General features: G+C 43.1%; 1 protein-coding gene across 1 annotated transcript in view; it reads right to left on the reverse strand.

Moving 5' to 3' along the window:
* Positions 1–11,826, reverse strand: part of KCNK9 (potassium two pore domain channel subfamily K member 9) — an 88,392-nt gene extending 76,566 nt beyond the window's left edge. The window contains exon 1 of the mRNA XM_026047157.1: positions 11,259–11,826. Within this exon, the coding sequence (XP_025902942.1) occupies positions 11,259–11,826 (568 nt within the window). The remainder of the gene's footprint in view (positions 1–11,258) is intronic.
* Positions 11,827–12,432: the final 606 nt, after the last annotated feature.

Below are 12,432 nucleotides of genomic sequence, written 5' to 3' on the forward strand. Positions count from 1 at the left end.
AAACTTACACAGATCCCAGGCAAGATCCAAGACAAACTTTAAACAGCCTGTGTGTGTACAGAACCATAGAAAATAAGGCAGGAGGGGAGTAGTCCATACCTTGCCGCAAGGCAGGAGAGTATGGATAGGTCACTCTTGACAGATGCTTGTCTATCCTGTTTCTCAAGAGATAGCAAAGGACAGCCCATCCCCTCCTCAAGCAACCTATTTGAGTATTGCCCAAGTATCGTTGCTAGAAAGACTATTTCTCCATGTCTAGACCAAATCCTACTTATCATTTGTTTATCAGCTTTTCTTATTCAAAGTACCACATTTAAGTTCTTCGAGAACATACCCTAGACTGGTAAGATATGAAAAGCTTCCCAGAGTGGGTCTTTTATCCCAGAAATCTCTTTAACTGCTCATCACTGTACCTATGGTCAAGTTTCAGATAGTTTTCCAAACAAAGGACACAAATGCTTCAGAGCCAGCAACTTCCACTGTGACATCTACAGCTAGATATTCAGAGCCAAGCTTGTATCCCATGTGTTTACCTTCTCAGCACCACCAAACTTTATCGTGTTTCACCTGAAGAAAAATTAAGAAAAATAAGAAAAATTAAGAAAAATAAGAAAAATCTTAAAAAAAATATATGCATGTCAGAAAATACTTGCCCTCCTCAACTTTGGAAACAGAGGATAAAACTATGCTAAACTACTGTTTTTGATGGTAAACTACCATCAAAACCACTATTCATAAATCATGACAGAAGACTGAAGTGTCAGCAGCTGGTCTATCTACATTGTAAGGACATTGACTTCTAATTTCCTACTACAAAAGCTACACTGTAATACAGAGAGGTTCTATGAAAAATTAACTTTGGTGCCCATCCAAGAAGTCAAACCAGAGCTAAATGGAACCCATACAGATTAAGCTACCAAAAACATAGGAACTGTACAAGGGCTTCTAAATGAAAATATAATTGGGGGTGGATATTTGGGAAGAAAACAGAAATGAAGCCATTCTGAATCATATCTAGTGCTTCTCAAGCATTAAAATAAACCTCTTGGGTGTGCAGTACATTCATGAACTGACTTGTAACATTGCTAATTTGCCTCTGTTGGCCTACAACGGTAGGTATCAGCTTATGTTGTTTCCTCCGACTGGCAGAGTGCACTCATTAAGGCAAACACATTGCTACTAAACCCCTAATTGTTTTGAAAAGTGCCCTTTAAATAACAGTCCTTTTACTACAAAGCAGGATGTGTTTTAAGAGCAAATCATGAGCTTAAGCCTTTGCTGCCAAAAGACTCGATGCTCATTTATTGGTTTGTCAGACAAAAATAACAAAAAGGAATGCAAAAGCTGATATGGCATCAGTTCAAACAGAACAGTTACCATCTCCTTCCTCTTCTTGCAGTGTTCAGTGCCACATGGAATAGCAAAGGATGGAAGAAACTCAGAAGGGGTAAGATCAAGAAGACCTCCAAATTCTTAATATATCTGTTGAAGGGGCAACCGAAAAATTCAGTCACAGTCAAGGTTACTGTTGTGACTCTTCCTTGGGATTAGTCTAATCTTGTTTTCTAACACAGCTGTGTAATATTGCAGAAAAGACTACAAAAATACTACAAAGGTAACACATTTGGCATTCAGTAGCAAATAGACAGTAGATCTGGGACTTCTATAAAAGATATGGAGATAAATGGTGGGCTGATCTCTTTAAATACTGGGAGAGCATCTCACCTCCCAAACTTTGGTACCCAAACTTTGGTACCCAAACTTCCATGTCCCCAAAATATGCTGCTTTACGCTGTTTTCCTCTAGAGTAGTCTAAGGATCTAGAGTAGTCTAAGGAATTTTTTTTTTTTTTTTTTTTTTTTTTTACAGTCTAGGATATGTAGCAATCCTGAATAATGCTGGAAGGGCATCGTTCTACTGTTCCCAGTCTTCAACATAAAATACTACCATGAAAGTACCAGAAAAACTATGGAGGATATGGAGGAGCACTGAGACTCTGAGTCTCCTCTGTTAGTACAAGCTATTTCTTTAATGCAAAATTCCTGCACTGATTTCAACCATCATTATTTTGTCAACAGTTTTGCATCATTTCAGATGCAATATTTTATATTACATACTTGTATACAGAGTATTACAGTCAAGGCCTTCTCCATCTACTTCTTGCTGCTGGAGTTAACTTTATTGCAAGTCCCTTAGTTTCCATCTCATGCTTAATCAAAGTACCAAGCTGGAGATCTTTAGAAATTATTTGTGATTATTACTATTACTGCTGGTAGCAGAGTCTTCACTGAGTGAAATCAGGCATGTTTCACCATATAGTCCAGACTATTAACAGCTAACAGAGGCTGCTCAAGTAATACAGACCTTAGCCTTTGAAAAAAGGCTATTTGACACCTTTTTCTACTGTGTCTGGTCCTGAAAAATTCTCAATGGGTGTGAAATGTAGCAAACTGACAGGTCAAAACTCCAAGTGGTCAAGGTTTGTTAATACAGTCCATTTATTATACAGTTCACAGAATCACAGAATCACAGAATGTTCAAGGTTGGAAGGGACATCTAGAGATCATCTAGTCCAACCCCTCCGCTCCAGCAGGGACACCTAGAGCACAGGGCACAGGGTGGTATCCAGGTGGGTTTGGAAGACTTCCAGAGAAGGAGACTCCACAGCCTCCCTGGGCAGCCTGTTCCACTGCTCTGTCACCCTCACAGGGAAGAAGTTCTTCCTCCCTCACATGGAGATGGAACTGCCTGTGTTACAACTTACACCCATTACACCTTGTCCTGTCACTGGCCAGGACTGGTTCCCATAGTAATGAATCACTGTGGTAGTTTAAACAGAGGAAAAAGACATCCTTTCTACCAACCATCAAAAGAAAAGAAGGTGTAAGGAAATAAAATACTCCACCTGTACACAAAATGTCTCCATAGCAAATATCAGAAATTGCTCAAAATGTCAACTGCCTTGCAAACAGATCTCTTATTTCTATCTTTCCTTCAATATGTCAAGAATGTCCCTAAACTGGAAGTCTATGAATGCCTCCATGAGACTAATCTCCCGCACTACACAGTTAGAGAGTTGCTGTAGGTTTCATTCATCAATCTGTGTCCTAAAGCTCTGTGTGAAATTTTCCTGTCTGAGAAAGCTCCCACAGTTAACAACAGGAGAGATTCTCTTCTGTGATAGAAGAATGAGGAGACAACCAACTTCCCATCACATACCTTTCAACCCCACTATTTGTCTGCGTTCTTCAAAGCATCTCTTTCTTGCAGGTGCAGAAAAGTCAAAGGACAATATAGTCTATTACCTTCTAATTATCCTAACGAGTAGGATATTACTTGTACATGAGTCCTTAATAGAGATATGTCTTTCACTGACATGCCCTAATCATCTCCATAATGAACACAGTTGAAAAGGATACTGAACCATCAACCAACTGACTATTGTGTATGCCTCCTGTGGCAATTGGACATATATCTAAAAATGAAAAAGGTCGTGTACCTCTTAAAAAAGAAAAAAAAGGTGATGAAAAACTTCAAAGGATTTCCCTCCTTCCAAAAAAAGGTAAGAAGAAAGTGCACATTAAACTTGAAAAAAAATGAAACAAACAAACGAAAAGTCTCGGTGGATTAGAAGAGCTTGCTAACTGTCAGACAACAAAGAAAGTGAAATTCAAAAAAAAACTCAATAAAGGAAATAAAAAGAATAAAAAGCATCAATATTATTCCTTAAGATTTCTCTTTTCTAAAAGTTAGCTATATAGTAGGTATGCAGTTTAGCTTTCCATGCTGGCGAAAAAAAAAAAAAAAAGAAAAAACAGTACAAAGACCAAAGACAACATAAGCTCCAGCTCATCAAAATCTGACTGCTTTAGCATTTGAAAAGAATAAAAACCTTAAAACTGCTATGTACAGTGAGTGCCAGTTCAGAAAATTACTTGCATTCTTCCCTTCTAATGATTATTATTCATTTTTGTATTACATATATTTTCTAGGATTTTGTGGAGTATAGCTCCTTGCTTTGTGTAATTCATGTCAAATAACAGCCAGATCTAGAGGTAATCTGAGTTAAAACATTCTCACTGTTATTTACAGCCAGACTTAATTTCTGGTTCCTTTTTGCTTAATATTCCCTAATTCATACACATTCATGTTTAATCAAAGAAACTGAAGTAGCTGCATTGCCAGCGACATCAACTTTAGTTGTAGCCGATCACATCACAGACTCATGGAAGGATGCAGATAACATGAGAATCTACCCACAGATTTTAGACTGGGGTCTGTTGGACTACATCCAGAGAAGGTAACGAAATAAAAATAAAGTTGCATCACAACAGTCTACAGATATGAAATTTCTAAAGCAGTCTATACCTCCATTCAAAAAATTCACATACTGAAGAGATGAAAACCACAGGTCTACTACATACCACAAACATCTGTTGCAAGTCCATAGTAACCTGTTAGTTCTACTTAGATTCTGGCAAAGACACTTGCTGATGATGCAGAGCTAATCGGGAAGAGACGTTGCTGCTTCTGTTACACGGGCAAGGAATATTTCATACAGCATTTTTGTTATCATGTCAAGGATTCTCAGTAAACATCCATAGGAACCATGCACCTAAATTTTCAAGAGGACCTTTGAAAAAGGACACTTAGCAATAATACAGATGATGAGCCAGAATTGTATACGTCCCTTTGCATAATTGGGCTGCAAAATATGTTCTTACTGCAAGTTAGAAGGCCTAAGGTGCAGGAGTTTTCTAACATCACCATGAATTCATTATGGGTTTGTGCCTTTGGTTCATCTTCACTGTTTAATCTGGCTATGAACTAATGCCATGTGGTATGAAAGGCAGTGAAGTGAACTGTTTGGCAATTAGAATAGATCCCATCCTGAATCTTCAGCAAGTCACTCTATCTTGTCTCTAAATTGAGGGTAATTTTTACATCGAGGTGTTGTGAAGATGAATCACCTAATGTCAGTACAGCATTCTGAATATAAAGTGCTGTGTAACATCAGCTCTGAACCACAAGCATTGCCTTCATCATTTATGAAGGAATATTCTCCAGCATTGAAGAAACTAAGCACTTCAGCTTAGATTGCCTTCAAGGGAAGATGACAGCTTTCTGGCCCTTGCTTTTTGCCACACCAAATGACTCAGAGAGTCTGTCCCAAAACGCATGCAGTCCAAAAGGGAAGCTCTCCATTAATCATATTTCCTCCCCATCAAACTTCATAATTCTGATGCTGAACCCACATTAAAAAAAAGCAAAAGGAGCTTTGCTTTTATTTAGGAAAAGCAGGCATAAGCCCATAGCTAACAGTTATATCTCTTCATTTACTCTTCATCTCTAAGATGACTTCTTCCTCCTAGTTTTGTCCTGCAAATTTCTGCTTCGCATTCTTTTACCAGCAGGATCATTTTCTTCTTCAGCTAATTCCTATCCCAAAAGACTCACTGACACCATAACTTATAGCATTGTGAGTGGGCAAACAAAGCTATTTCTATTCTGACACTTGCAAAGGCACATCAATGATTTTGCCGCATAGAAAAATAATCAATGAGCATGTGCAAAGACCATAGAGTGGAGAAAATGTCATTAAACATCTTTGGTTTTCTTTCTCAAGAAAAACAAATTATCGCAGGAACTATCAGAGCTAAAGCCACATGGAAAAAGAAACATTCAAAGAATCATAGAACATATGTCTTGTAAAGACTTCAAAAGGTCAGCCAGTCCATCTTCCTCCCCAAAGGCAAAAGCAGCTATAATTTAACCATTCCTGACAGATGTTTGTCTAAACTCTTCCTAAAACCCTCCAGTGACGGAGATTCCACAGCCTTCCTAAGCAATCTCTTCCAACCCTGACGGTTGGACAAGTTTCCAATGACTAAGCTAAGTCTCACATGCTTCAATATAAGGAGGAAAAAAAATAAATAAAAAAGTTAAGAGGAAAAGAAAGAGCACCAAATCCTGGTAAAAACTGTAAGAAACTCATTTCTCAAGGCAGTTTATGCTAAAGTCTGTTCACACCATCATTCAACTGAGTGGCTAGGGGTTTCTCAGTACTTCCTCCAAACCACTTTTTATATTACTGGATATTATTGCACCATTACTGTATATTGCAGCTACACTGCCAATAAGCCATAGAGCAGGAAGCATCAGTCCAGCATCACTCTGAGCTATTCTTTTGCCTTACTTATCAGTGACTTTTTAAAAGCTTTTGCTAATGTGCCTCTGGCAAGAACACGAGGTATCACTGCAAAACCAGTTTTCAAGAACTCAAGAGCTGTTTTTATGAGCATGTGAACAAAGCAACCATATCAAGACCCCCCCATGGCAGCAGAACTCTATTTGAGATTTTTTTGGTTTATAATTCTCAATGAGACACATGGTGTGAAAAAGTTTTACAGATATTGTAGTGCAGGGAAGCAAACTCTGGTGCAGGGTGCATCTTCATGTAGAACACTGAAGTTCACCTCCTCTTTGCCCCAGAGATACAACCAGTAGATATTACAAGTCCCCATCATCCCATACCCCCCCCCCATCAAAGCAACAGATGGGGTGAATCAGAACAGCTTCATTACTTCAGGAGATCCACAAGCTTTCATATCAGCAAAAAATCCTCCTCTCTGCTTTCACCTGAGTGTTTTAAATGAAATATGACCTTCACAATCCTGGCAAGTCACAAAAGCAGCAATTAATTGACCAAAGGATGGGTGTCTTTGTTCACTCTCTTTCCCTTTTGGGTAAGGTCTTTTCTTCCTACCTTCTGTTTCTTTCCCCTACAAATTGTCCATCTGCCATTATTCCCTCCTCAAAGCTTTTCAGTGGACTGCCTTAGGTATTGCTATCTATCAAAAATCAAGAGCAGAGTTCAAACACCAAAAGACAGCATTAAAGAAGAAGCAATTCACACTTCATAAATAAATAAATACGAGTTTTTAAACACTAAATTACAGATATCACAACACCACTAGCTTGGTGAATATTTTTATACCCATTTTACAGAAAGGTAAATGGATGCAACAAAGCAAGGCTACAGAGACTTAACTACTGTCCTGAAATGAGTATAAGCATGTGTTTGCTTAGTTCATTAATGCAGGATCAAGCTCCCTGTCAGGCAACCATCTGCCAGAAATAAGTAATCCTCTCATCTGGATGTAGCCAGCTCTTAAGTGGTTAGCTACTAAGTAGCCAAGCGGTTGTCAGTAGGTAGATATCCCATTCATCATTACAGGTACTGCACCACATTCTTCAGAAATATTTTGTCTGTGTTCACTAGAACGGTCCCATCAAGGCATACAGTAGATTAGAGATGGATACTAATAGCCTAAAGTTAGAAAACGAGACTTCCAATTTGCAGCACACATTCTGCCTGCATTTTGCTCTTCTTACACAGTCGCTTCTGAGAAAAAAAAAAATCTCAATCTGTTTGTTGTTTCAGTTCATTTTAGGGTGACATAAACAGCTTTCATTTCTTTACATTCTACAAGCCTCCAGAAATATTCAGTGTTTACTAGAGCTCAGTGGTGTTAAATCAAGTATGACTATCACCCTTTAAGGTCTAAATGATGGAGCAATATCCATACCAATAACACATTTTGACAGTGCCAACACCTGCTTATATATAAATAGTGATTTCACCTCTACAGACCTGAAGAAAAAGGTCACTAAAAATAATAGAAATCCTGGGAATTACTTCTTGTTTTTAAAAGTTTATGATTTTATACATCGTATCCAGCCTCTTGACTAACTCAGTAGAAAATTCCACAGTGCATCACATAAAAGACAAGTAGCTGGATGAAGAACTGGATTAATTCACTCCCTGTCATCATTTTGGCTGGGTAACTGGAAATGGATGGGAAATGATACTAACAAACTCTTAAGTGGGAAGAATCCTGAAATAAAGTTAGCAAGTGCTGGGAGCCAAGAGGAGCTTATTAGTTCATTTTGATCACCTAAAACTTTCTCGGGATTCAAACAAGACCAAAACTTTGCAAAAACAGGTTATTTTTCTTCTGCCTTTGGATTTTAAGAGCTGAGCTCTCAAGCATGGTAGCACCTGCAGCTGTTAAATTCCTGGACAGATCAGTTTAAAAAGTAGACTAAAACAACATTGCACCTGGAGAGTAGGAAAAACATCTTAGGTCACAGGTGGGGAAAAAAAGAAAACAAGAAAAAGAAAAAAAAAAGTATCATTAGCTGCTCGTCTTCTACTTTGTTTTCCCTTGCTCAGACTGACAAATACGCAACCACTCCCTTCCACCACTTAATAGAAACTGGAACGAGGTAGGAAGACATGCAAAAGCAGAACCAAGCAGCGCTGCTTCTCCTATCACGGATGGAAGGCTTTCTGTCTCTCCCCCTGGCAGCCTTTCTGTGTGACCCCCAGGTGGGTGGGAGCTTCTTTCCCCGCGGGATGCACGGTGGAATGTACAACGGGATGCGTGGTGGGATGCGCAGCGGGATGCGTGGCGCTGTCCACTTCAGCACCACGTGTCGTGTTGGCCTCCACGTCGCTCCGCAGTCTCCCCGCATTGCCGTCCCTGCCAGCCGTGCCTGCCTTGGATCACGTTAGAGCCCCAGGAGTCCAGACCAACGCTCTAAAGAGGCAGTCACCTGGGACATGTTGCTAGCGCGGCAGCCTCAAGGAGCACAGCTAAGCTGGATGCAAACGTGCACGCTACCGTGTGGGTATCGCTAGGCTTTACAGTCCGCTCTCATCTTTTAAGAGAAGTTTATGGAGCTAAATTTACTCTTCCAGATCAAGCAATGTATTTTGTTCAATCTATTTTAAAATCCAGCCCAAGATGGTTAGTGAGATAATAAAGAGGCACTTTTACAGGGACACCTACTGACTAGAGCACACTCACTAACTAATGCAGGCAACGCGTGTGCTTTTTGAAGTCCCTGTCTGGAAGGTCTGAGAGCGAGAATGAAATGCATGTTTGAGAGCACACCAAGTTACATTCAAAATAAATATCATCACAGAAGGTTAATGAGAACATTTAATATCACTGCCCTGTGCAGGAAGTAATGAGGAAATCCTTTCTTAATTTCCTCAGAGCTTCAGTATAGTGAGTATTTTCCCCCGAGTGGACCAAAACTCTTCTACTACATATAAGAAATTAAAGAAAAACTTTCCATGCTCACTCCTGCAGACTGCCAACATAACAGTTAACATCACTAAGCTCCTCTAATCCTGAACAGACATGCAAAATAGAAGAAAAGTTGCTTTGGCAAAATGCAGAGAGCAGCTATTAATAAACTTTTCAAAGAGTGATCACATATATATCACATACTGGAGCAGGGTTTCCTAAATGAACAATCATAAAGGATATCTGTCTTTCTGCACTGTTTTTTATTACCACTCTTCCTCCCAGTGGCTCCCCATTGCTATACACATTTTAAATTTAAACAGTCCTGACATCCCGAAGCACCTCTGCCTACAGAAATGTACACCACCATGCTCTGCACGCTGACATGCTCTGAGCCGCCTAAATGAGTCTCACCTCTTTGCATGGGAAAATTGTAGGGTTTCCCAGCAAATTGTACTTGTTTCCAGGTAAAATACTGCCTGAGCAGACAACATGTACAGTCCATTTTACCTGCCACCAACAGAGCATAAGAACACACAAAGTACTGCAGTCCTCCCTTAGGAGTGGAGTATAGGGCACAGGGAGTATATAGGCATGTATGTGCAAATATTATACTGAGCCCAGAAGTGCATGACAATCCAGTATTCATTTACACAAATACAAATACATGTATGAAGGAAGAGAGAATTAGTGATCAAGTTCTGACATTGTAATGAATGAGAGGAAATCTAATTCATTCGCCTATTACAAAGTTGTATTCTGCACTATATTCTCTAGTCTATTAATACATACATATATATATACACATACATATATGTATGCATGCAGTAACATAATCAGAAGAAGAAATTATCACTTAAAAATCTTATCTTTGTAAGGACAAATAGGCTTCAGATTGTTAGCTGGTCTTTCCTCAGAAATCATTTACTACCCCACGTTAAAAAAAAAAGTCAAATGCAAAAGTAAGTAAATACAAATGACAGTGAGCTGGACAATCTGCTGAAAACTGAACAGTATCTAAGTGTGATAATGTGCAAATTAGTTGTAACAAGCACTAAACAGTAAAAAGACTGAGTCTGTATTAATGACAGCGCTAGTCTTTCTTGTCCCATTCAATACAATCCATTAGCAAACACTGGAGATCTTTTCAGATCTCCCCTGACTTTAAGGGGGCACATCTAGGAGCGCTGTGAGAAGGATTAACTACTGTCTCACCAAATACCCCTAATTAACACAAAACAAGGAGAAATGCACTCGTTCATCAAGCCGAAGCAGTTGTAGTACACTTCTGTCGGCACGCTACAGCCTCGAGCTCCCGTTGTATTTATTTTTACAGCAAAACACAGAAATAAACTTTATGCAAAATGCTCTGCTTTAGCTGAGCGAAGCAGAGAGGTGCAAGATGTTAGTCTGTGGTTCTGCCACTGACTACCCATCTACAGTTCCACACACTTACACTCAGCAATAAAGAGGTGCCAGCAGGCATTCTGCCTGTTGCACCATGTGCCTGCAAAGCAGAGACACCCTCTCTGACCTGTTGGCACGTCAGACTTGCTGGCTGCACCGAAAACTTCAGGAACACGCTGGGCACACACAAGGGAGGGAGGCCCAGCTACAGGAACACCACCCTCATCAATATGAAAGCAAACTTTGTCATAGTGGGACTAAGTGGCCGCACCAAGGGCTTGCAGAGCTGATCCAGTTCTTCTGCCCTGAGCATTTTTGTTCTCATGCAACAGCTTTTGCCTAAGTTTTCCCCCACGTCTCTGAAGTGAAGGTGCACGCAACAGTTCAAGGAGGTTCACAGCAACATGGCCTCGTTCTCCTTGCAGAAGACCCCAGGAGCTTGTCATGATGCCTCTTCTCCCCTCCTCCTTGTCATGGCAGCCACAGCATGCTGGTAGCCACTTGGGCAGTGCCAGTCCCCCCACCTGGCCACCCCAGTCCTCTCCAGTCCCACCTGGGACACGGGCTCCATCTCCAGGGGAAGAGGTACGGGACACCTTCAAGTCCAACAAGTGCCTGTGGAGAGCACTGAATTGCATAACCTGGTCCCTGAGGGGATGGGGTGGTGGGGGAGACTCTCATCATGCACTGCCGCCTGGCTCCCAACCGCGAGGGCTCCTTGCCTCAGCCCCGTCCCCGAGGTGAGACACTCACCGATGGTTGTGATGACTGTGATGGCAAAGTAGAAGGAGCCAGCGAATTTCCACTGGACACCAGCGCGGTGCGGCTCGGACTGCATGATCACCAACTCAAGCTGCCGGTAGTCCTCGCTGGTGATGTTGTACTTTCCCTTGAGCCGGATCTCCTCGGCTTTGAGTTTCTCCTCCTCCCGCATCTCGTTGTCGGACTCCAGGGCATCGAAGACGGCGGCGCCAACTAGCAGGTAGGTGAACGTGCAGATGATGAGGGACAGCGTCCGCACGTTCTGCCTCTTCATGGCCGCCAGCAAGGGGCGAGTGAGGGGACCATGTCCCCCCCCGGCCGCCCGGCGATCCGACAGGCCGCAGCAGCCGCAGCCGCAGCCGCAGCAGCAGCAGCAGCGGGGCGGCTGCCGGGGGGGCCGGCGGCGGCTCCGGGGCACCTTGCGCTGCGGCGGCCGCTCGGGCTCCGCGGAGGAGGAGAGGCAGAGGAGGCTGCTCGAGCGCCGCGACCAGGTGCCCTGCAGGCGCGAAACTCCGCGCACGACGTGCCCGAGCCAAGCGGGGCCGGTGCGCAGGGCCATACAGGGCAAGGGCAGGGCAGGGCGAGGCGGCTGCGGGAGGCCGCTTTCCCGCCCCCCCCTCCCAAAAAAACCCACACACACCCCGCGAAGTTTGCGCGGCTTCACTGGGCGCGCGGCGCGCGGCGGGCGGCGGCTGCAGGTGGCCGCGGCGCGGGGAGCGCGGCCGCGGCGCGCAGGGCGGCGGTGCGAGGCGGAGGGCGGCGAGTTGGGGGCAGCATCCCCGCTCCGGGGGCCTGGCGGCCGCGGGGAGCCCCGCACGAGCCGCGGCGAGCGCAAGGAGCCGCCCCGGCTGGCGGCGGAGAGCGACGGAGGGAGGGAAGGAGGGAGGGAAGCAGGGAGGGCGGGGAGGAGGCGGCGGCGGCGGCTGCTGCCGCGCGGACGGGAGCGCCGGGCACCTGCGCGGGGCAGGGCAGGGGCGGCAAGCCCCGAAAAGAGCAAAGAAAAAAAAGGAAAAAAAAAAGAAAAAAAAAAGAAAAAAAAAAAGAGGGGAGGAGAGGAGGAAAAAAAGAGAGAGAGAGAGAGAGAAAAAAAAAAAAAAGCGACTTTCAGGGGCGCTGCACGGGCGCGCGGCGCCGCTTTATTCCAGGCGGTTTTTAGAACAAAGCC

This window comes from Nothoprocta perdicaria, unplaced genomic scaffold (assembly GCF_003342845.1).
Source record: "Nothoprocta perdicaria isolate Ctin4 unplaced genomic scaffold, notPer1 scaffold_48, whole genome shotgun sequence".
NCBI lineage: Eukaryota > Metazoa > Chordata > Aves > Tinamiformes > Tinamidae > Nothoprocta > Nothoprocta perdicaria.